We start from the raw sequence: 25,547 nt of genomic DNA on the forward strand, positions 1-25,547 counted from the left end.
ATCCGCCAAACCCAGATTCCTCTGTCGGCCTGCCAGATGGTGAAGCATGATTCATCACTCCAGAGAATGCTCCAGAGTCCTATGGCGGCGAGCTTTACACCACTCCAGCCAACGCTTGGCATTGTGCATGGTGATCTTAGGCTTGTCTGTGGCTGCTCGGCCATGGAAACCCATTTCAAGAAGCTCCCGACAAACAGTTCTTGTGCTGACGTTATGTCCTGAAGCCGTATGGAACTCGGTAGTGAGTGTTGCAACCGAGGACAGACACATTTTTTTACACGTTTTGGCGGTCCCGTTCTGTGAGCAGTCCCGTTCTGCAGGGCAGAAATTTGATGAACTGACTTGTTGGAAAGGTGGCATCCTATGATGGTGCCACGTTGAAAGTCACTGAGCTCTTCAGTAAGGCCATTCTATTGACAATATTTGTCTATGGAGATTGCATGGCCCCCCTAGCTCTGACAGCTACGTTAAAGGAACATTTTTACTTTCTATGCCTGTAATATGTGGTTGTCCCCCTAGCTATCTTAAGATGAATGCACTAACCTTTAGTCACTCTGGATAAGTGCATCTGCTAAATGACAAAAATGTCAATGTAAAATGTGTGACTGAAATAGCCAAATCAACTAATTTGAAGGGGTGTCCACATACCTTTGTATATATAGTGTATATCTGTGTGAGAGTAAGTTAATTTTGACTCTGTGCATGTATACAATGTATGTGTGTACACTGGGTGGTTATTCTCTCCAGGAGAGGAAGTAGAGCTGGCCCAGTGCATCGCCACACACCAGTTCACTGGAGCAGTGTGGGTTCACCTCCAAGACCAGAACAGGACCCGCACACACAAACACACCCACCTGTGCAGTAACACAGAGATAGTGTAAACACACACACACACACACCATTACTGTGACTATTCATCTGTTCTTTGTGAAATGATTTGAGTGCGTGAAAGAGTTAGAATGACATGCACCTGTTTCTTGGTGTTTCTGTCCCACATTTTGACCGTTCTGTCATGGGACGCCGAGATGATAGTGCTGTTGGTGAGTCTCAGAACACTGATCCTCTCACTGTGTGCCTAGGGAAAATCAATCAAAATTATCAAAGAAAAATAAGACAACAGTTTCCTCTTCAAGACAGTCACCATCACCATCAGAGAAAAGGGGAGGGATCTTACAGGTTTCCTGCTGCTCCAGGAGTTGATGTTTGGTGGCTGGTTGAACCACATATTCCCCTTGGAATCTCCACACACCACCAACTCTGGAGACAGGACACAAATTACAGTGCAGTTAATAAATTATTAATTTACAGATGATTCACAAGTAGTATCAAAATTAATATGAGTATGTGAGTGTCATTGTACTGCAGTGCAGCTACCTCTCTCCACAGTCACAGCAGTTATCCAGCCACCTTTTCCACCACAAGTCTCCTCCATTTCTAGCTCAATTTTACCACATGATGACTGCAGGTCAGTCTTTGGGCCCATGGCATACTAGGGAAGGCAGATAGGACCATATTATAATCCACCAATATAACTCTTATTAAAACAATCTAAAACAGCAGCAGTGTTGTCATTGATGATGATTATATCAGTGATGGTGGTAAACTTACCATGAAGCCAAGCACAATCTGTCCTTTCTTTTCACCCACCAGCCAAGTGCTTTTTTCATCATTGGCCACCATCCCAAGAATTTGTGTGTCATCCTTCCAACTGCAATTTAGGCAAGTTATGTACATTTCAAGTCAGTATTTTTCATCTAATAATGTGTATACCATGAGTGAGTGCTTTACTTGTCAATCTCTCTATCAGCGTCAGCGAGGACATTGATGATATTTCCATCCTCACAGGTTCCCAGCAGGATGGAGCAGTAGTACAGGTGCATCACTGGGGTAGGCACCGAGTATGTGGACACCTTCAACAGACTAGGGACAACAGGATGACAGTCTTTGCCGGCAGGCAATGCAGGAGTACAAGAACAAATGTTGACTAAAATTTTATCCATGTACTAATGAAAGTTCTACAAATTTGCAACCAGCAGATATTGCCTGAATCAATCTCTTACAAATGCCAAATTGGGCCAATGGCAACCATCGCCATAGTGTGAAAACTTGACATATGATGGCCAAGAGCTGACCTTGCAGCGTTGTGCTGAGGATTCCACTCCACCTTCCACACTGACACAGAGCGTTGCCTGCATCCCACAGCAAACTGGTCATCAGGCATGGAGCATATCGCTGTTACACTACTGTCAGACACCTGAGCGACACAAGCAAATCAAAGATAGAACAAAGTTGGTTTATTAGTCAATGAGAGAATCACAATTACACTACAAGGTGCTGAATGGTTGGCACTGTATGGAGATACCTTTTTGTGGCCAACTGCAGAATTGTGTTTCCATAGCTCCACTCTGCCAGACTCATAGCCAGACAGTAGCAAATCCCCACTCTGGCAGAAGGACAGAGCGGTAACAGTGCCCCTCTGGTTGAGAGGACTCTCTGGAAGAAAAAATAAAGAGGGGAAATTAATAATAAAAAACAAGTATAGAAATTGGAGGATTGGTTTAGGTTGACAATTCAGGTTGATAAATGTGTTACCCATTGCTGCAGCAACGCTCCAAGACCTCAACGACCGATCTTGAGAGACAGTGAGGAATGCCGGGACTCCTTTCTGCTTTGAGACTGCTCCATGTATCCCTCCGCTGTGGCCTTGCAAGGTGCTGTGATGCTGTACCTAGAATTAGGAGGCAAAGAGACAATCAGAACAAGCATCACTGCATATTGATACATGCATCTTATTCAAAATCAACCTAAATCCTAGAAATTACAAGCAAATTGCATTAATCCCACCTGGAAGGGGTGCCACAGCTTCACTGTGCCATCATCAGACGCCGTAGCAACCACCATGTCCTCCTGCTTAGTTTCCTTGGTCTTGTCTGAATACAAAACATTTAGGAACAATACACTACATGATCACAATGGTATGTGTATCATAGTATTTTTAAAAAGGGGAATAATATTAATATTTAATTATTTAGTAAAGATGCAGTACCTGGGTCAGGTAGCACAGAGCAGTGGTGTATGCGTGACCTGTGAGCTGAAATCCTGCTGATTTCCATCCCTGAATCCCATTTCCACACGTGCAGCTCCCCCTCGGCACAGCCTGCTATCACAAACTCTCCCTGCGGACCCCCCAGGACAACAAACATCATCAAGACAAAATGGAAACACCATCACAACTTACAGTGCCTCATTACATATAGACAGCACAATTTCACCGTGAAGATACTTTTTTTCCCCTCAACACCTTCTCCATTAAGACTACAGTTTAAAGCCATCCATCCAGTACCATTTTAGAGAGGTCCATACTGCCCCCTATTGTTAGACTCACCAGGCAGCAGACTGCACTGAGGGAGGATCTCGCCAGGATCTCTCTCACACTGCAACCTTTCTGTAGGTCCCACATACGGATCTTGCAGTCACTGGAACAGCTCACCTGAGAGACATCAAGTTACTTGGGTTTAATTCAGAAGTATCTTTGTAGTTGAAATGATAATTATCATCAAGATAAAAACAGGCAACAAAAGGACATAGAAGAAAAAAAAAACACTAAAACAGACACTAACCACACAGTTTGGGCCCCAGACACAGCCAGTTATCCAGTCTCCATGGTAGTGTGGTAGAGACTGAGTGAGAGTAGGAGGAGAGGAACTGGCATTCCACACCATTAGAACCTGAAAAGAAAGTCACATTATCACTACAACTGCCACAAGTAACAGACAGCTCTTAATATTCTTGGTTGTTTCCATCAACAACATCCCCACTATTCACAATAAAAGTACAATTTCGACACACTAACTAATCGCTCGTGGACTGACTACGCAAACAACAGGTACCGTAGATCTGTCATGACACAACGGGATGCATAAGATAACGAGCAGCATTCATTTCAGTACTTGTCAATGGTTATTTGGACAAAACACGATTTCACAGGTGTTTGCAACTTTCACATTTCTGAAGGGGACATTTGGCCCATAGACTTGCCCGTAACTTGCAAAGAGAGCGGTGGAGCTCTTAGTTCCGATCCTCGTTCTCCCTCTTCCTTTAACACGTATGGACCCAGAACTTAAATCGAGCATCTGACCACTTTAGTTCTGGGTTAACTGAGATTACACACCAACCGAAACTCAAATATGAACACACTCTTTAAACCTATACCTGATCTTTTCCACCAGACAGCAACTCCTCCCCAGTTGGACTGAAGGCCATGCAGGTGACCCCTCCACTGTGACCTCTCAGGACAGAGATCACACTGGGGTCAACCCAGGGGTCAGAGGTCAAGTCCTTCACTGCCCACAGAGCAATGGAGCAGTCATCTGAGGAAAGAGATGGCGAAAGTTAGTAAATTGTTAATAAAATGATTAGATGAATTAGTGATTAGTACAAAATGAGTTTACTACTGATCAACTGAGTGTTTAAGTTATTGGTCTGACCTGAGGCAGAGGCCAGATAAGAGGAGTTTTGTGCCAGGGCCAGGATGGGGCCTTGTTGCACCCCAAAACATCCCAGCAACACCATGTCTGCCTCCTCCTGTCTCCACACCCTCAGCCGCTGGTCCCCGCCCCCAGACACCAGCAGCTCAGGTTCGTCTGCAGCCAGCCACATCAGGCAGAGGATAGACACCCGCAGGTCCTTGCTAGCCCATGTCCTCTCACCTGCACAATAGGGTTGGAGTGTGTTAAGTGATTCATTAAATTGATTAATTTCCTTGGCTTGCAGAGTTGTGTTTGTTGGAAAACTTAAAACCATATACCTGATTCAAGACTGAAAAGCTTCAACCCATCACCATGGTAACCCACTGCAGCATAACCACCAGCGACAGCCACACATAGAGCAGCGGGCTCCGTGGTTGACATCTTCTTTCCCTTCTGAATAACAGACTCCTGAATAACAGACACCTGTCAAGGCAAAGAAAGTGATTTTTGAGATTCCAAGTGACAGAAATGGAAATTGAGGAACTTCTGAAACATGAGTGGAACAGCATACCTTGGATTCTCCAAATACATTCACAGAGCGACCCAGACCACCTGACCATAACTGGACCTGTGGAGGAAGGGGGAACAGGCAAATAAGGAACCTCTCAAAGTGTGTGTGCGCATATGGGAAGATCTCAATTGCTTACTCCTCGCATCCTCTCTCCTCAAAACCCATTGGATGAGAAAGACAGAGGTCCCTCCTCTCTGAAACTACTCCTACAATGGGTTTTGACAAGGAGAGGATGCAAGGAGTATGCAATTGAGATCTTCCCTGTGTGTGTGTAGGTAAACCATCCTTCTCACCGTGTGGTCAGATCCAGCACTCAGGAGTACCGTCCCATCCAGCAGGAAGGTGAGCACCTCTGTAGATCCGCTGTGAGCCTGGTAGCGCCCCACGCAGGTAGAGGCTGGAACTGACCACATCCTCACCTCTCCAGACAGACAGCCAGAGCATAGCAGAGAAGAGGAGGGAGAGAAAGACAGACTGCGTACTGACCTCTGATGACCAGAGAGAGTCTGGAAGGGAGGAGGAATGATGAAAGGTTGTTTTAAAACAACGAACGAATTAAACATTTAACAGTGTGACATCTCTCGCTGCAATGCGGTCCTTCATTCGACTCACCGTAACTTCACCCTTCAGCCAGTTCCAGAGACGCACAGCTCCATCCCAACCCCCAGCTGCCACAAGATGACCTTCAGGGTCAAAGGTCACACAGTTCAGAGGGCTAGTGCTGGAGAGGGCTGTGACCAGACTGCCCTTTGGAGATGACCACACCTGTGGAGAATAACATTGATAACATTAACGTTCAAATGAATGGCTGAAGTAGGAATCAGAGCGACTGGCATAGTCTTGATGTGAGACTCACTTTAAGGCTTAAGTCCAGAGACACAGTTGCAAGGTGCTTCCTGTCTGCACTGACGTCACTTCCTGTTATTCTGTTTGAGTGGCCATCGATGAGGGCAGTTCTAGAAAGACAAGACAGTTAACCATTTTGTATGACTGCAAGTTTGGAATTTCGTAATCCCATATAGGCCTTGGGAACATTTTTAAATTCCAAGCATCGTCTCACCTGCAGCCATTCTCAACATCCCACAATTCAATCCGTCCATCAAATGAAGTAGTTCCCATAAGCCCCTCCCTCAAGAAGACACATCCTGAGATTCCGTCACAGCTGCTCACCAGTGACCTCACTTCCTGTTAACGGTCAAGGTAAAATGGACTTAGATTCAAAGATGGAGCATTTGAAAGATATTACTGTCATATTTTAGTGCTGATGGTGGCATATAGTCAGTAGTAAGTCCTTTCCTAGTCTGTTAGGTCAGTGGCATATTGTTGTTATGAAAATAGAGCAGGAGTTTACCTGTCCAGTCTCTGTGTGGACGAGGTGGAGGGTGCCCTGTCCAGTCCCTACTGCCATGACCTCACCCCCTGGACTCACAACCACACAGGTGGGCTCAGAGGAGAAGGTGGAGACCAGCTTACTGTGGTAACAGAGGACACCAGCATCACTAAGATAACAATATAACTAACTCACTGAGGTAGGGAACAGAGGTCAATATGGTCTAACTGCAATAACTGTACAAATCAGATTAGCTACCTGGTTTCCGTCTGGGTATGTTGTTCATTGTTCAGCCACCTCATCACATGCACCCCTTTTCCCATCATGCCTTGTGCCCATACATGGGCGTCAGTGTGGTTGGGCTCGTTGAGAGCTTGCTGCAGAAACAGGGCTGGCCATGAGGACAGGATGGGTGCATGGCGCTGCAGGAACCCGACACAATCTGTCAGACCGCTCTGGTCTTCAGAGGAAAAAGGAGAGAAAGACTCAACTCTGGGCTTTCTGTCTGAGGAACAGATTCTAGAGACTTTTCTATACAGGTAACCAGTAAAAAAGGGCTAAATTATTTTACCTAAAGTGTCCCATGAACCAATACCTTCCGACTCGAACCTCTTGCCTGCAGTGAAGAGAATAATAAAAGTGGAAGTAGAGTAGATTAGTTACTAGATAACCTAACACCCATTATCGAATGAAGTTCTTCCATTTCTCCAGAGAGGTGACTTACCAAACAAGCTGTAGGTCTCCAGGAGGTGGTGCAGGAGGCCATGGCGCACGTTTGCAAACAGGAAATTATAACTAGAGAGCAGGCAATGCAGCGCGTCCCACTGGCCACTTCTCATCTGACCAAAGACAACCAAGTGTTAAGGTGTGGTCAGTGACACAGAGGTCAACTGGGAGAGAGGTTAAAAAGCTAGAGGAAGTGTCACTGACCAGGTGGAATGGCAGGTTCAAGATGGAGCTGGCCTCACAGTGAAGAAATGTGCATGTTCCCTGAGGATCTGCCAGCACCCAAAGATGGGCTGAGAGAGAAATAAACAAATCCTTATGTATCCATGTTTGTTTATATACAGATGTAAGCAGTGAATTTGTGTGTAGGATCTTTATAATAGTAGCTACCTGCCAACAGGATATGAGCCCTGGTCCAGTCAGCCTCTCCTGGTAGGAGGAGCTCTTTTTTAAAGGCCAGCTTGACCTCAGGATTGGTCAGTGCCAGGAGGTCATCCGGGCCGTAACAGTGGGATGGATCAATCAGGCTGCAGAACAGAGTCAACAAAGAGATGGACTGTGTTTACGTTCAATTCCTTACAACAGCGCATTCCATGAGAGGGAGTGAACACTTCTGGGAGAAGGGTAGAGAATTGAGCATCATCCAATATTAGTTTTATTGCCTCATTAACCCAAATCTGACCTCCGACTGCCCATCATGACACAGCCTCATACCTCTGTAGACTCCGCACCATGTGGGAGAAGGTTGCCATTGGGACACGCTTTATGGGCTTTCTGGCCAAGTGCAGCATATCCTGCCATGTTGCCTTCTCACCTCCAGAGGTCAGGCCATTGCACATGTTCAGTATGGCATATAGGTCTCTCTCCCTTAGGCCTGCAATGGAACCAGGGGGGAATTGTTATGATATGTCACAGAGCAGCATTGCTGAGTGAGATGAGGAAACGTGATTAGTAAGTAGGGTATGAATATTAGTGAGTGGTAGATTTTAGCCACTGGAGTCACTTGAGCAGATATAAAAGTTTGTCCACACCACCATCAGCCACCAGGTAAGGAGTGCATGTCCAAATTAGGTTTTGGGTAACATATAGGAAGTACAGTTGAAATCAGAAGTTTACATACACTTAAGGTTGGAGTCATTAAAACTTGTTTTTTCAACCACTCCACACGTTTCTTGTTAACAAACTATAGTTTTGGCAAGTCGGTTAGGACATCTACTTTGTGCATGACAAGTAATTTTTCCAACCATTATTTACAGACAGATTATTTCACTGTATCACAATTCCAGTGGGTCAGAAGTTTACATACACTAAGTTGACTGTACCTTTAAATAGCTTGAAAAATTCCAGAAAGTGAAGTCATGGCTTTAGAAGCTTCTGATAGACATATTTGAGTCAATTGGAGGTGTACCTGTGAATGTATTTCAAGGCCTACCTTCAAACTCAATGTCTCTTTGCTTGACATCATGGGAAAATCAAAAGAAATCAGCCAAGACCTCAAAAAAATGTGCAGACTTCCACAAGTCTGGTTCATCCTTGGGAGCAATTTCCAAACGCCTGAAGGTACCACGTTCATCTGTACAAACAATAGTACGCAAGTATAAACACCATGGGACCACGCAGCCGTCATACCTCTCAGGAAGGAGACGCGTTCTGTCTCCTAGAAATTAACATACTTTGGTGCGAAAAGTGCAAATCAATCCCAGAACAACAGCAAATGACCTTGTGAAGATGCCGGAGGAAACAGGTACAACAGTATCTATATCCACAGTAAAATGAGCCCCATATCGACATAACCTGAAAGGCCGCTCAGCAAGGAAGAAGCCACTGCTCCAAAACCACCACAAAAAAAGCCAGACTACGGTTTGCAACTGCACATGGGGACAAAGATCGTACCTTTGGGAGAAATGTCATCTGGTCTGATGAAACAAAAATAGAACTGTTTGGCCATAATGACCATTCTTATGTTTGGAGGAACAAAAGGGAGGCTTGCAAGCTGAAGAACACCATCCAAACCGTGAAGCACAGGGGTGGCAGCATCATGTTGTGGGGGTGCTTTGCTGCAGGAGGGACTGGTGCACTTCACAAAATAGATGGCAACATGAGGCAGAAAAATGATGTGGATATATTGAAGCAACATCTCAAGACATCAGTCAGGAAGTTAAAGCTTGGTTGCAAATGGGTCTTCCAAATGAACAATGACCCAAAGCATACTTCCAAAGTTCTGGCAAAATGGCTTAAAAACAACAAATTCAAGGTATTGGAGTGGCCATCACAAAGTCCTGACCTCAAACCTATAGGAAATTTGTGGGCAAAACTGAAAAAGCATGTACGAGCAAGAAGGCCTTACAAACCTGACTCAGTAGCATCAGCTCTGTCAGGAGGAATGGGCCAAAATTCACCAATCACTTATTGTGGGAAGCTTGTGGAAGGCTATCCGAAACAGTTGACCCAAGTTTAACAATTTAAAAGCAATGCTACCAAATACTAATTGAGTGTATGTAAACCTCTGACCCACTGGGAATGTGATGAAAGAAATAAACGCTGAAATAAGTCATTCTCTCTACTATTATTCTAACATTTCACATTCTTAAAATAAAGTGGTGATCCTAACTGACCTAAGACAGGGAATTTTTACTAGGATTAATTGTCAGGAATTGTGAAAAACTGAGTTTAAATGTATTTGGCTAAGGTAAACTTCCGACTTCAACTTTGTGTGTTGAAAAGACAGTGGATGGTGCCTCCCGGGTGGCGCAGTGGTTAACAGTGGATGGTGACAGTGGATGGTGCCTCCCGGGTGGCGCAGTGGTTAACAGCGGATGGTGACAGTGGATGGTGCCTCCCGGGTGGCGCTGTGCCACCAGAGACTCTGGGTTCGCGCCCAGGCTCTGTCGTAACCGGCCGCGACCGGGAGGTCCGTGGGGCGACGCACAATTGGCATAGCGTTGTCTGGGTTAGGGAGGGAATGGCCGGTAGGGATATCGGTGTCTCATCGCGCACCAGCGACTCCTGTGGCGGGCTGGGCGCAGTGCACTCCAACCAAGGTAGCCAGGTGCACGGTGTTTCCTCCGACACATTGGTGCAGCTGGCTTCCGGGTTGGATGCGTGCTGTGTTAAGAAGCAGTGCGGCTTGGTTGGGTTGTGTATTGGAGGACGCATGACTTTCAACCTTAGCCTCTCCCGAGCCCGTACGGGAGTTGTAGCGATGAGACAAGATAGTAGCTACTAACAATTGGATACCACGAAATTGGGGAGAAAAAAAGGGGGTAATTTTTTTTTTTTTAAACACACAAAAAAGAAAAGACAGTGGATGCAGTTTGTGAATAAGGTGGTTTTGAAGTGCCCTGGCTCTCACCGGTGCTGCTGACAGTCAAGGCGGCCAACGCCCAGCCAAGTCCAACTTCTCTGTACTGAGACTGCAGTCTGCTCAGGCTGTGCTGCACCAGCTCACTCAGAGACGGAGGAAGAGCCTGCAGGCTCTCCTTCATCTGGAACACAGACACTTATTCATCATCTGACACAGATCATCATGACTATGGGTCGGGTCAATGTGACATGCATGATGTCTGACCTTTTCAAAGGAGGCAAAGTTCCTCAGGTCCTCACAGGCCAGGTGCAGATAAAGCGGACTCACTGCTCCCTTCTTCATCAGAAGGGTCTGAAGCTATACAGGTACACAGAGACAAGAGTTAATTAATGGTGACAAAAATATACAGAGCAGGTTAGTAGTTTCCTATTCACAACACTGTTAGTAGGCTTTTCAGAGTGATGATATGGTGTCCCATGTGGCTCAGTTGGTAGAGCACGGTGCTTGCAACACCAGGGTTGTGGGTTAGATTCTCACGGGGGACCAGTACAAAAAAGTATCCACTCACTACTGTAAGTTGCTCTGGATAAGAACAGCTGCTAAATTACTAAAATGTAAAGATAATAACCTGATTATTGAAAGCTGAGTCACTAAGCTTCTTCCCGTAAACGCCAAGTTCCTTCTGAACTATCTCCTTTCTGTCCGGCAAAGAAAGCTGTCCTAAAGGAAACAAGAAGGCCAGTTTCCTCTTGGCAAGGACTCGCAGCAGGGCCGAAGTGGAGGTGACACTCAGCACCAAAGACACACCCTGTCAGAAGAACACAACAAAAGAGCAGAAGTTTTTAAAATTTATTCGTTATTTTACCAGGTAAGTTGACTGAGAACACGTTCTCATTTGCAGCAACGACCTGGGGAATAGTTACAGGGGAGAGGGGGATTAATGAGCTAATTGTAAACTGGGGATTATTAGGTGACCGTGATGGTTTGAGGGCCAGATTGGGATTTTAGCCAGGACACCGGGGTTAACACCCCTACTCTTACGATAAGTGCCATGGGATCTTTAATGACCTCAGAAGGGCACCCGTTTAACATCCCATCCGAAAGACGGCACCCTACACAGGGCAGTGTCCCCAATCACTACCCTGGGTCATTGGGATATTTATTTTAGACCAGAGGAAAGAGTGCCTCCTACTGGCCCTCCAAAACCACTTCCAGCAGCATTTGGTCTCCCATCCAGGAACTGACCAGCACCAACCCTGCTTAGCTTCAGAAGCAAGCCAGCAGTGGTATGCAGGGTGGTATGCTGCTAGTGTTAAGTCCTATACTACAGTGGGGCAAAAAAGTATTTAGTCAGCCACCAATTGTGCAAGTACTCCTAATTAAAAAGATGAGAGGCCTGTAATTTTCATCATAGGTACACTTCAACTATGACAGACAAAATTAGAAAAAAAATCCAGAAAAAAAATCACATTGTAGGATTTTTTATGAATTTATTTGCAAATTATGGTGGAAAATAAGTATTTGATCACCTACAAAAGTTTCTCAATACTTTGTTATATACCCTTTGTTGGCAATGACAGAGGTAAAACGTTTTCTGTAATTCTTCACAAGGTTTTCACACACTGTTGCTGGTATTTTGGCCCATTCCTCCATGCAGATCTCCTCTAGAGCAGTGATGTTTTGGGACTGTTGCTGGGCAACATGGACATTCAACTCCCTCCAAAGATTTTCTATGGGGTTGAGATCTGTAGACTGGCTAGGCCACTCCAGGACCTTGAAATGCTTCTTACGAAGCCACTCCTTCGTTGCCCGGGCGGTGTGTTTGGGATCATTGTCATGCTGAAAGACCCAGCCACGTTTCATCTTCAATGGCCTTGCTGAAGGAAAGAGGTTCACTCAAAATCTCACAATACATGGTGCCATTCATTCTTTCTTTTACACGGATCAGTCGTCCTGGTCCCGTTGCAGAAAAACAGCCCCAAAGCATGATGTTTCCACCCCCATGCTTCACAGTAGGTATGGTGTTCTTTGGATGCAACTCAGCATTATTTGTCCTCCAAACACGACGAGTTGAGTTTTTCCAAAAAGTCCAATTTTGGTTTCATCTAACCATATGACATTCTTCCAATCTTCTTCTGGATCATCCAAATGCTCTCTAGCAAACTTCAGACGGGCCTGGACATGTACTGGCTTAAGCAGGGGGACACGTCTGGCACTGCAGGATTTGAGTCCCTGGCGGCGTAGTGTGTTACTGATGGTAGGCTTTGTTACTTTTGTCCCAGCTCTCTGCAGGTCATTCACTAGGTCCCCCAGTGTGGTTCTGGGATTTTTGCTCACCGTTCTTGTGATCATTTTGACCCCACGGGGTGAGATCTTGCGTGGAGCCCCAGATCGAGGGAGATTATCAGTGGTCTTGTATGTGTGTCCTTTGACAGCTCTTTGGTCTTGGCCATAGTGGAGTTTGTAGTGTGACTGTTTGAAGTTGTTGACAGGTGTCTTTTATGCTGATAACAAGTTCAAACAGGTGCCATTAATACAGGTAACGAGTGGAGGACAGAGGAGCCTCTTAAAGAAGAAGTTACAGGTCTGTGAGAGCCAGAAATCTTGCTTGTTTGTAGGTGACCAAATTCTTATTTTCCACCATAATTTGCAAATAAATTCATTAAAAAAATCCTACAATGTGATTTTCTGGATTTGTTTCTCTCATTTTGTCTGTCATAGTTGAAGTGTACCTATGATGAAAATTACAGGCCTCTCATCTTTTTAAGTGGGAGAACTTGGCTGACTAAATACTTTTTTGCCCCACTGTATATGATACTACATCACCATCAGTGGAGGCTGCTGAGGGGAGGATGGATCATGTCTGGATAGGAAAGAACAGAATGGCATCAAACACATGGAAACCATGTGTTTGATAACATTCCACCAATTCCACTCCAGCCATTACCACGAGCCCGTCCCCCCCAATTAAGGTGCCATCAACTTCCTTTGGTCACCATGTACATTTTGGCTGAGTTTCTGACCTGAGGAAGGTGCTGTGGTATCCAATCAGAGGTCAGCTGTCCTGTACCATCCTGCACATGCTCTGCCCCATCAACTAGCAGGGTCAGTGGTTGGTCCTTCCTGGTGTCACTCAACTGAGAGTGGAATTCTGTCAGCAGATCTCTATGATAAAACAGACATGGTTGGATTAGTCTTGAGCAGCATTGGCCCTTCCTACTGACTCAAGCACATTTATTGGCAGGGTCATTGAAAGGCCATTTGACAAAATCTGGATAAAATGTTTGATAAAATGCACTCACTTATAAGAGGAAGGGAGAGGCAAGTCTTCTTTTTCATTGCCTCTCCGTAACCACTGTACAAGGCAGCGTAGAAGGTTTTCCACAGTGCATGCTGATTGGGTAGCAGCAGTGGAGTAGGAGATGACATCACCTCTAGGGGTTTTCTGGGACTTGGTAGGAGTTCTTAAGGCGTTCGCCAGAGCAGCCTGTGTGAAGGGAGGAGACAATTTATGAGAAAAACCTTACAGAAACCGGGGAGGCCTAAAAGATGGATAACATCTTTATACTGAGCGAATAAATTGTGTTTGTGTATCTCTGCTAAAGCTGCTGCTATGGTTTACCATGAAGACAGTCTTGCCCTCTCCTGGAGCTCCCTCCAGCAGCACCATTCCTCCTTTGAGCTGAGCCTCCTGCACCTTCCCCACCGCCCCAGAGAGCAGCTTGGCACGGCCAAAGAACTGCCGCTGCAAGGCGCCCTGGTGCACTTCCTGCTCTGACAGATCTGACCTGGAATCACTTTCATCCGTTTTCTGTCAGAGAAACAACATCAATACAATGATTGGTGGAAGTAGAACCCAAAATGGCTTCAATGTTAAGTTGCCTGTCATTTTTAAAGTCTCTGACCTCCACAAACTGCTTCAACAGTGCCCCCCAAAGGTCCTCCAGCACCACCTTCCCAAACTCCTCCAGGCCTTTCACATAGGGCTTCCCATCCACAACACCACCCCACTCACAGGGGTAACTGAGAGAGAGAGACAGAGCCCATGAGACCAATAATCTTAACAAAGCTACTTCAAGACAATGTGTAAGGAACAAAAACTGAGCTCACTTCTCTGTGACTTTCGCTTCACTATCCACTAGTCTTCTTTTCAGGTCAGCCATCTTACATTCAGCCTCCTTGGACTCAGGAGCAAAGTCTGACCTCCACGCCACAGGAACAGACCTGAGAAACAAACATTGTACGATGATTATTAACATTATATTATTTCATATTCAAATGCAGTCAATTTTATTGTTCATATGAATCATTGGCAGATGAACAATTGGACAAATTAGTATTTTTCAAGGTGTGAACCTGGATAAGTGAAGTGGACTGATTTGATAGTGTACCTAGACAGATGGGGTGTCCTGAAGTAGCAAAATATGCGATTCTGAGCTGTGTCTGGATGAAGGGCCTGGAACTGTCGAATCTCCATCTCGGTGATGGACAACCCCGAAGGAGCAGAATCCAGCTGTAGAGAATGGTAACCAAATCATGAAATATCTTTATGTTATTAAGCGTATTTTCTGACTAGATGTGGCTGCAAATAAAAACTTCTCCTGATAAAAAACATGACATTTTGTGCAACCAGACAGCTTAGTAGGACTAAGAAAGAGAGAGATGGAAAGAAAGATAGCGTCTTGAGAAGGCAGGCCTTACCCAGCTGTATTGTGGGAGGTCTGGTAGGGATGGACAGGGAGGAAGCAGTCCATATCGCTCTCCCAGAATGCCTAGCAGCAGTTGGCTACGGCACACCTCTGAGAGGCAGAGCTCCACGACACGCCCAGTCTCCTCCTCAGTCACCCCCCAGCGCAGTTCCACCTCCTGCAGGTAGAGGCAGTGTGGCGCCGCACGACGCCGGAGCTCAGGGAAAACACTGCGCACCAGAACATCTCTCTCAGCGTGCATGTCTCTGAACGTTGAGGAGACAAACACACGCACACCTCGCCATCTAAAAAGACAGGTAGGACAGAGAGCAAACAACAGGTAGGACAGAGAGCAAATGACAGGAGGACAGAGAGCAAACGACAGGAGGACAGAGAGCAAACGACAGGAGGACAGAGAGCAAACGACAGGCAGAGAAAAGGAGGGGGATAAGAGAGTCAGTGATGCAAGAGGAGAGAAAAGAGAGTAATGCTCAGCTTGTTTCGTGTTCGTTCAGCTCTATGGTTCTCTTGGTAACCCTATGGCTACCCTATGTTGTCAGAGACAGCCCAATCATCAAGTATGGATAATCATGGACAACCAAACCAGTTTTGAAGGAAACATATTCAACCTGCCCTGCCACAGTACCTCAGTTTTGGAGTGGCAGGAAGTGGGGTGATGGCAGCTTCTCGCTCAGCCTCTTTAGCACCCCCCTGTGGCGGGATAATGTGATGCAGCTTGTCTATGTGCTCCACGTGATCCAGCAGTCTAGACGAGCCTCTTTCAGCCACAAACCTGTAGAGTTAAACAAACACTTCAGAGACACCATGCCACAATATGTGTGTGTGTGCGTGTGTGTGTCAGAGACAAGAGGGTAAATGAGAAGAAAGCTTGCCTGAGGATCTGCTCGCTGAAGCCTTGGAGTACCACACAGTTCCTGTCTGTGGATTGGTCTATCTTCCTGCAACAGACAGAGGCAGGACATACACGGCGAAGGTTGTAGCTGTTAACACACTGGGGATATAGAACATGGACATTCCAGGAAAGAAAGCAAGCAGGATGACTATAGAAAAGATAGTTTCTCATAGAATAGCAAATGTATGGAGACAGCCCACTGCTTGCTCTCTCCTACGTGGCAGAGATATGCTGCTGCTCAGCACACAGAAAAGCACCCCCTACCCTTTCCCAAAGAAGATTTTCACTACGAGGACGTTGTTGTTCACATCCTTCCTGTATCGGTCAAGCGCTATGTCCATGTTATTATCCAAGTAACGATCCCCCAGCACGATGATATTGTCCACCTGAGAATGAAAACGGGAAGGTCACGATTCAAAGTACAATTAAGTCAAATGGAGCCCTGAAAACAATTCAAAATGTGCAAATAAACACACCTTGTTTTTCTGGGTCATCTCTCTGGTCATGAAAGAAGAGAATGTTTCATGCTTGTCATAGGCATTCTGAGCCTCCTGTAAGAGAAATGATTCAATCTACTATCAATCTCCAATACATCAGACTTGAAATATTCCCTTCAGTTTATTTAAAAGGACTTCACAGCAATGGCATTATGTTGGAAGTGTATTGAAACCGTTACAACAGTGTGTAGATAGACATGAGGGAAAGGAAGCGACAGCCTCACCTCTATCTGCTTCATCACATGCCTGACATTATCCAACAGCACGTCCGACTTGAGCTCTACTTCTGCACAACCCCACCAGTAAAAGTGGATCAGCTGGGGATGCTCAGCGCTGTGGGCTATCATCAGTGACAGCAACACTGCCACCTCCTGCATCTGTGAGGAAATACACAAATCAGCAGGGTCAGTAATAAGCACAGATTACAGCTGCTAGGCGTTGTAGAGTGTGGCCCCATCTAGAAAAAGATCCCTAGCCCCTACTCACTAGGCACTTGTCTGGGAGGACTGGACAAGTCTAAGCAATATGGAGAAAATGTGACCTAGCATGTCTGAGGGAAGGGTGAAGCTGCTACCATACTGACTATACTTCCCCATTTGTGTAGAGGGTAGAGGCTAGGGGTTGTTTCTGGTCAGGGATGTAGTGTGTTGAGGGCTCTTACAGAGGGTGTGAGTTTCTCTTCCTTAGTTTCATCTACTTTCTCTGCCTCTACGTCAGGCGGGCAGCAGAAGTCCTGAGTGGCGCTCCAGGTGTCGTCCTCAGCCATGTTACCAGCAAACAAGATCACGGTGCGACCAGGGAGGGGTGGCACGTTGTAACGGCACGAGATCTGCACCGCTGTTTCCAGAGCCTTGCGGTACTGCTCCAGAAGGGCCTGCGAATACAGTCTCTGGCTGTGGACACACACACACATACTTCAGGGTGCATCGTCCTTACTCAGTATAAACATATATCTAATTATTATCACGCAAACACAGTAATGCAGATTTTAATATTACAGTTTCTCTGTACTTCCTCTACCTGATAAATATTCATGATCAAATCTCCCATGTCCCTTGGTTCCCCTGTCTGGATCACCTGATTCCTCTCCCAGGTGAATACCCGGTGTTGATGTCTGTACCTGGCTTTCTTCAACTGACTCTTCTTCATGTTGTAGATGCGGTAGACAAAGGGCACACCTAACGCCACCCTCAGCCTCTTCTGCCCAGCCGTCTCCCAATCCAAACGACTGAGGCTCTTGCTCTTAGGCATCTTCTTCAGAATGCCCCTGAGGATCTCCTTAGAGCTGGAGACCGCTTTCTCTGATGCACAGGCTAAAAGAGGGAGGTAAAGCTTTTCCGACAACATCAAATGTAGACTTCTCCAAACTAGAATGTATGTTTGTGTGAAAGATACTAACCCATGTTGTTGAGCTCCATTATGACCTTATAGGCGGAGAGGAAACGGAAGGGAAACTGTCTGCTCTGAATCACTGCTTTCTGTAACAACACCAGTGTTTTATTGGGATATAGGTGTTAATGTAAATATGCTGTATTCCCTACTGTAATTTCTAGCAACTTTTATTTGATCCTCCGCTAGACTTGTATCCTAGTGGTCAAAATCTACATGGATGTTGGACATGTGCTGACAATATATTTTTTATTTGTCCAATGATGTATTCTGCCGATTGCTTGAACATATTATAAAACAAGTGGGAATTTTTGTTTTTTAATTTATCATGGTTACTCACCCTGAAGGTCAGTCTTCCCAGAATCTTCTGATGATGCCGCTCACTGATGCCCTGGGTTATCATATTTCTCAAGTTCCTCAGCATTGCCATGAAAGGCAGAGAGTTACTGTCTGTAAAATAAATAAGGACAGCATTATAACAATATTTCAGCCATAATCTGCAGCATTGATTCACTGTGAGTGTGTGTGTGTTTTTAAACTAGACCTATCAGTTTCTCCCAGGTGGAGGCTTTGTTTCCCTCTTGGCTGAGTTTGCGTTCCCATGTGTCTGGCTGTTTGAGCTTCATGCGCTGCCCTGCCCGCTCCCTGTCCCACACCCCACTGAGCCCACTGCGGGAGAACGCCTTGGGGTCACCAGGGTACCTGAAACACACATACAAAGCACAGTATCGAGACTATATACAGTTCAGAAAAGTAAAAAAAATGTTAGCTAATAGATCGTTGGATCTGTAAAATAGAAAAACATCTGTCAACTTCGGTGTTTGGTATACAGTACCGCTTTCCCAGTATGGCCAGGACATGCTGAGCAGGCTCTTTGATGTGAAGCCTCTTGATCATCTTTTTCAGACTGAACTCACTCTGCTTCTTATCCACCACAGGTCTCTCCTCCATTTTCAACTTCAAACATTTACATTATAGTAATTTAGCAGACACTCTTATCCGGAGCAACTTACAGTTCATGCAAAATCTTAAAATAGCTGTGGGTTTATATATTTTCAGAAGATGGGTAAGGCTATAGACTGCTGTCCTAGCTTCATAGTCTCCTAGCTTCAAACAGAGATATCACACACACAGTATAGGCTACAATATCAACATTTCCCAAGACATCACAAAGGCTAACAGAGATTATTAGCATGCTAGAGAACACAAGACTGTACACACAAAATACATTTCCATTCAAGTTTTATGCGAGTAGAGTCGTACTGTAGGAAAAAAATGCAATTTTATAAATGCTGGCAGGTAATTTATTTGTTCGACATCTTCTGTCAGTAAAATGTATTTAGCAAGAAAATGGCAGTGGAAACACCTTTATGCGCATATAGTGATATAATAACCATCATATCGATGTAAACGTGGAATCACGCGATGATATGGTGTGTGGTTCATTTATTTAATCTGTAGCCTAATAAACCTCCCACTACGACTCAGTTTATTGCAGTTTATTAGGCTACAGATTAAATAAATGAACTTCAAAGGGTAGTAAAAGTGCACAGCGACGAGCATGATGCTCCTTTCTAATAAATATTGAGGGTCTTATTCTGGTGAAATGATGATCAATGCTTAAAAATATTAATCTTATCCATAATAATCTCCTCTAGACTAGCCTACCCGCTCTGTATCTGCCAGCAGTTGTTGGCTAGAGTGCACATGCCAAGAATTTGCTATTTTACAACAGACTGTGACAAAACTAACCGCTAGAGTTGAAAATGCATTAAAACACATTTTTATTCAGTACATGAAAACTGTGTGCACCAAGTCATCATGCACAGATTGTTATCCGCCAACAAGTCTGTTTGGTGGAAACACCACTAGTGGGAAATTTAGTATTTTTCTTCATGCGGATTTTAGAACATTCACATGAAAATCTGTCACCAATAGGATGGAAACCTAGCTCCACACTCACATATTTCTGCAGATTGGTGGCATCACTTCCAAGCATTTTTGCCCATTTTTCCAACTGCTGAGTGGATGGTTTCTGTGATGGAGAGAAAGAGAGAAGATGGAGAAGAGAAAAAACAAGGTGTGTGTGTGTGTGTGTACACACGCTTGCCGTACCTTGCCTTTGGGTCTAGAGCAACTGTGTTTGCAGCGATGTTTGCGTGTGTTGTATTTGGCCAGCTGATACTCGTTGAACTGCTTGAACTTGTCTCCCAGGGCTTTCTTCAGACAGGTGGGTAAAGAGTGGCCAAAACACTGAAGATGACATCACAGTGGAATGGTTAGGAGAGATATTCAGTGGATCGGCCTGAGCAAAGCACTGCACAGAATCCCTGATCTTACAAATCAGTTTGCCTCCCAAACAACTACTCATTAAGTGATCAAGACGAGCAAACATGTGCAGTACCTTACCGAGTCTGTCCCATGTGGGGAGAGAGAGAGAGAGAGCGCGAGAAACATGTGCAGTACCTTACTGAGTCTGTCACATGTAGAGAGAGAGACAAACAAAGAGCAGTTGAGATTAGTAAGATATTCACTGAGATTAACCAAGACTCACCGTGCTGTAGAGTCTCACCACTTCCAGCCAATCAGAGGGTAGCTGCACAGCTGCACAGAAGTACCTACGCACGTGTGGCTTAGTGGTGGGCAGATGGGCAGCAAGAGCCAAAAGGAAGTTAGCTGTGATACGGATGTTCAACTCCTGTCTGGTGTAAACTGCAACCTAAAGGGGAACAGGAAAATATGGTAAAATAGGATAACTGTTTAATGCACCTGAAAATCCCTAGTTGGACATTACCAAGAGAGGTTCTCCAGTAACACACACCTTGAGGAGAAACTGGGGATCGTCGGTAGAGATGGCTTTGGACAAGTTCTGGATCCTTTTCCAGACACTTTCCTCTACATCCCAGTCCTTCTGACCGGGAGCAGTGTTCTTATTCACCAGAGAACAGCACACTTCGTTCAGCAGCAGGTACTGATTGAAGGGAAAGTGTGAGGAAAATAAATTATGGGGTAGAAAGAGAGAGCAGGAAAGGGGAGGGAGAATGGTTTTGAGGTTCAGGTTGATGTTGAGATACATGGTTTTCTGTGCGAGACTAAATGCAGAATCTACTCCCTCACCTTTTTGTCTTTCAGTTCTTCCTCCAGTTCATCTTTCCCCCTCTCCATCTCACCAAAGTCCTGTTCCCCGAATGGCATGGTTTGGTCCAACTTCTCTTCATCCAATGCCATGTCCAGGACAGGCATTTCTGTGGATTCCTCAGTCTCCTCAGCCATGAGGCTGTCCCGGTCAGAATCCTACCATTTCATAAGGAGGAAAGAAAACACATTTGGTACAATGACAACAAAATGTGCCTGGACTGGAAGGGACCTTGTGCAAACCACATCAACAAAGCCAGACTGAAAAGGATGCATTGTGCCATATACCACAGTCATCTCTTCATAGTAAGACAACACGTCCTCAGAGGCAGGCTGCCTAATTCTTCCTTCTCCCACCATCCGCTCGTCGTCTACATTCAGAACCGGAGGGGGAGAGAACAGGTAGGAGGCAGGACACGTGTAGAGGGTGCCAGGGTTGAAGAGAACAGAGGGGGGAGGGGAGAGGGGAGAGAGAGGGAATGAGGGAAGAGTAGTGAATCCTTCTTTAGGAATTTGTTCTCTGTGCTGAGGAGTGGAGAGGTGAGGAGTGGAGAGGTGAGGAGGGGGGAGGTAAGACAGGGAGAAGTGAGGGAGGAGGTGGTAGTGGAGAGGAGGGAGGAGGTGGTGGAGGTGAGCCTGGAGGGCTGGAGAGAGGGGCAGGAGGAGGGCTGGGATACTGGTCCAGAGAAGGACTGAGGCAGCACAGATGCATGGATCAGGCATCTGTTCTCCATGCTCTGGCCACGGTAGTTAGAGTAGAGCCCCCCTGATGCAGCCTGCTGGTCCTGGGCCCCATGAGGCTGGAGCAAAGTCAGCACCTTCATCTCTGCTGGAAGACAGGTCAATAGACTGTCAGGCAAATATTCACTCAGCACAGGGAGGGTCCTTTTTATAGTACATCTAGGACAGCGTTTCCCAAACTCAGTCCTCGGGACCCCAAGGGGTGCACGGTTTGGTTTTTGCCCCAACACTACACAGCTGTTTCAAATAATAAAACATTTATGATTAGTTGAATTAGCTGTGTTGTGCTAGGGCAAAAAAACTAAACGTACACCCCTTGGGGTCCCGAGGAGAGTTTGAGAAACACAGCTCTAGGACAAACAGATTACACAGTACCTCAAGGTAAGAATGTATTTGTACTGTTTTACACCGATTGTAACCTGTGCACGTGGAAAGTAAACTTTGAAACTCGACTGACTACGTTTGTTAGAGATAAGCAGTTCATCCGCATTCTAGCCAGGTCTTATTTAAACAGTCAACGGTAAAACATACAAAAGGGCATTCATGTGTTTGGGTGGGTCGCTTGAATGACAAAGAGAGTGGTAAAAAAAGAACAAAGTTCACTCGACACACATAAAGATTGTGCTTGTCTTGTGCTTTAGATATGACTGGCTCATTAAATTAATGACAAATCCAGAACCATGCACCAATGCTGTTCTGTCCATGTCCAGAACACCAGACAGAAGTGGTGCTTGTACACAATGATAGATTGGTACAGTACTGCCTAGCTCTGGTCCAGGGCGTTAGGGACGCGCACTAACGCCCTGGACCAGAAGTATAGCGCATCAATGTTCTTCCTACAAATATAATAACACAGAAACACGAATGTCCAGACTAGATTACATTGTGCCAATGGAACAATATTGTTGGAACTGCACAGGGATGAAAGTCTAAAACCAGGTAGTAATCAAAAGGCACATTGAAGTAGCTAGGCTACCCAGACTTACAGGTACTTTGAATGGGCGTGACTGTAGCTAAGTCTTCTGAAAGTCACAAACAGGGACGCAAACTTACCTAATAAGTAGCGGGACAACTACTGGCTAACACTTCAAAAATAATTCTATATGTGTTCAGTTTCCAAATCACTGGTTCAAGAGCAGCCAGATGAAATATTATTTCGGCATACGTCTCCGCCATGTAGCTGTCTGTCAAACGAGCGCAGTCTATATATCTATCCTCTACGGACACCGTAGGAGATCATATGATCAGGCGCTCCTCCCCTCCGTTTGTTTTCGCGGAAGTAAAAACTATCAATGTGGTAGCTAGCTAACTAACATTTGTCTTTCCGACTGAAAATTATCTTTAGAAACATAACACTAGTCAGATAAAATGTTGTTCCAGGAGAATATGACTAATTGTGTTACTTTTCAAACCAAATTAAGCTCAGTTATGGATGTGTTGGCCAAAACTGCGGTGGCAGAAATAAGTAAAATGTTCGATGATGGGTTTGCTGTTTTACGCTTGGAAATGTGCAGAAGAGAAAATGAAATTGAAACCTTGAAAAGACAATTATTGTTTATGGAGAACGAACGGCAAACGACGAGGTCCAAAACGCAAGAAGCAGGCTGTTCTTCCACATGCTCGTCCTCTTCCAGCAGAACGGAGGAGGGACAGGGTGAGCCACATCCGGCTTACTGTACTCATAGAAATATAATTCTGAAATGTGTTGCTGTAAATCTCATCTCAAGGGTCAATTCTTCAAAAATATATAAAATGCAGTAGGATTGAATCCTTTAGCACAATGCCTAACTACTGTAGCTAGGTTTCAGTTGTAGTATTGTTTACTTTGTTAAATTGTGCAGTGCTCTCTCTATTGATTTTGACATACCAGTAACGTTATGCTTCTGACAATTCATTAAAACCTCCTCTTCAGGGTCCAAGGGGTCTGATGAGGATGCTAGTGAAAGGACTTCTTTTGAGCAGAACGCCAGAGAGAAAAATGACCAACTGGATCGAAATAGACCACAGCCACATGCAGAAGAAGTAGAGGGGCTTGATGAACAGTACAGGTCTGGCCACAGAGAGAAGGGTAGTGGAGTAGAGTTAGTGAAGAGAGAGCAAGTGGAGGAGTATGATGTTATTTCACTACATTCATCAGGAAGTGAACATGGCACAGAGAGTTCAGATCATGAGGAAACTGAGTTTGCTGTGGATGAGAGAGAGAGTCAGCTCTGGGCGTCTTTAACAGAGCGCAACTGTGACTCGGAGGGTCCAGATTACCATAAGTGCACAGAACAATATCCACTGGATCAAGATACAGACATACAGCTCATTCAAAGTGCAGTGGAGGGTCTCGATAGCATTCCATCTTCCGAGATGGGTGACATTAACAGAGTTATGAAAGAAGAGATGCGAGCACAGTCTGTTTGGAATGACAGAAGGACCCCTACAGATTTGGTTCAGGCACAGCCAGGACAGCACAGAGAAACCATGCACCTAGAGAGAACCCAGGATGGGACAACTACCAGAGTGCCGTCAGACAAACAAACACTAGCCAATGAGGGTGCAGGATATTCCAATGTTTGGCTAAACAGTGTATTTTCGCTTGCCCCAAATGGTTTCAACTCAGCAAAGGTATCCCCAAGGAGAACCCCAGCAAGAGAGAAGTGGTTTGTTTGCTCCTTCTGTGGAAAGAGCTTTGACCGGTTTGGTCACCTGGAGATGCATCAGCGGATTCATACGGGAGAGAAACCGTACAGCTGTGTCACGTGCGGGAGGTGTTTCGCTCAGCAGAGTAATCTCCGCACACACCAGCGAGTACACAGGGCCCTCAGAACAAACCAAACTGTCTACTGATCCATCACCATGACGAGACAATTTAGAGCATCCTGGAGAAACCAGAAGCCCATCCCACACATTATGAAACACAACCTCATTGACAAACATTTTCTAATGAGAAGACCATCAAGACACTTGCAGAAAGCAGCAGTGTGTTACTTTTGTCTTCCCATTCTATAAAGTGAGAGCAGTGAGACCCTACCACAACTGTTGCACTAGTGGTGCTTATATACTGTAGTGATGGATCAGAGTTGCAGGTTTACAGCTTCCTGCTTGTAACCTTTTAAGGAATGCTTAAGAGGAGGATCTCCATAATCTTTAGGTTTTTGTAGAAATATGCCAGACTAACACTACAATGGACATGCTTTTGTTAATGCATACATTTTTATGAATAAATGTGAATTCTCTCAAACTTTGAGCCCTTTCGTGTGTGTGGATTCTATACGTGCCAGGATAAATGTTCAGGAGGGCTAACATCTGAAATGTTGCAGATAGAACTGACATGGGTCTTTGATGTACATGAGAACCATATCTATTATACACAATGTATTTCTACATTTTTATACAGAACATTCTGTAACGTTGTACCCTACTGAATTCAACTCTTATTAACCTCTTAAGCCAACATGTTTGTGTGTGTGTGGGGGGTGTATTTACACTGAACGAAAATATAAATGCAACATGCAATTACAGTTCATATAAATCAGTCAATTGATAAATTCATTAGGCCCTAATCTATGGATTTCACATGACTGGGAATCCAGATATGCACCTTAAAGAAAAGTAGGGGTGAGGATCAGAAAATGAGTCAGTATCTGGTGTGACCACCATTTGCCTCATGCAGCGTGACACATTTCCTTCGCATAAAGTTGATCAGTCTTGATTGTGGCCTGTGGAATGTTGGCCCACTCAATGGCTGTGCGAAGTTGCTGGATATTGGTGGGAACTGGAACACGCCAACCCAGAC

At 45.2% G+C, this 25,547-nt stretch overlaps 2 protein-coding genes across 3 annotated transcripts; one reads left to right on the plus strand and one right to left on the minus strand.

Moving 5' to 3' along the window:
- Window positions 1-327: 327 nt before the first annotated feature.
- tep1 (telomerase-associated protein 1) lies at window positions 328-23,001 on the minus strand. Of its 2 annotated transcripts, none has more exons than XM_024436033.2 (56): window positions 22,817-23,001; window positions 21,311-21,848; window positions 21,005-21,181; window positions 20,709-20,858; window positions 20,442-20,606; window positions 20,003-20,140; window positions 19,851-19,922; window positions 18,723-18,844; window positions 18,432-18,589; window positions 18,228-18,337; window positions 17,898-17,976; window positions 17,619-17,811; window positions 17,160-17,391; window positions 16,723-16,875; window positions 16,478-16,552; window positions 16,266-16,387; window positions 15,982-16,047; window positions 15,735-15,881; window positions 15,102-15,393; window positions 14,792-14,913; window positions 14,511-14,624; window positions 14,306-14,423; window positions 14,023-14,211; window positions 13,703-13,887; window positions 13,424-13,565; window positions 11,029-11,208; window positions 10,665-10,757; window positions 10,449-10,581; window positions 7,811-7,970; window positions 7,487-7,623; window positions 7,301-7,389; window positions 7,095-7,209; window positions 6,942-6,986; window positions 6,629-6,830; window positions 6,392-6,512; window positions 6,101-6,225; window positions 5,897-5,996; window positions 5,653-5,805; window positions 5,334-5,546; window positions 5,041-5,097; window positions 4,808-4,952; window positions 4,488-4,709; window positions 4,213-4,370; window positions 3,621-3,728; window positions 3,386-3,490; window positions 3,047-3,176; window positions 2,845-2,930; window positions 2,593-2,728; window positions 2,363-2,493; window positions 2,133-2,254; window positions 1,789-1,920; window positions 1,609-1,708; window positions 1,375-1,489; window positions 1,175-1,257; window positions 971-1,075; window positions 328-854 (listed from the first exon to the last, which is right to left on the minus strand). In XM_024436033.2, the coding sequence occupies exons 2-56, from the start codon at window positions 21,743-21,745 to the stop codon at window positions 735-737; spliced, it is 7,677 nt and encodes a 2,558-aa protein (XP_024291801.2). In that variant the 5' UTR covers window positions 21,746-21,848; window positions 22,817-23,001; the 3' UTR covers window positions 328-734. The 2 variants fall into 2 exon arrangements, with proteins under 2 accessions (XP_024291801.2, XP_024291802.2); XM_024436034.2 differs by having other exon boundaries at window positions 21,311-21,851.
- LOC112260726 (zinc finger protein 16-like) lies at window positions 23,000-24,998 on the plus strand. The gene is made up of 2 exons (XM_024436035.2): window positions 23,000-23,417; window positions 23,676-24,998. The coding sequence occupies exons 1-2, from the start codon at window positions 23,132-23,134 to the stop codon at window positions 24,596-24,598; spliced, it is 1,209 nt and encodes a 402-aa protein (XP_024291803.1). The 5' UTR covers window positions 23,000-23,131; the 3' UTR covers window positions 24,599-24,998.
- The last annotated feature ends 549 nt before the right edge of the window (window positions 24,999-25,547 follow it).

The sequence above is a fragment of the Oncorhynchus tshawytscha genome, linkage group LG10 (assembly GCF_018296145.1).
Source record: "Oncorhynchus tshawytscha isolate Ot180627B linkage group LG10, Otsh_v2.0, whole genome shotgun sequence".
Taxonomy (NCBI): Eukaryota; Metazoa; Chordata; class Actinopteri; order Salmoniformes; family Salmonidae; genus Oncorhynchus; species Oncorhynchus tshawytscha.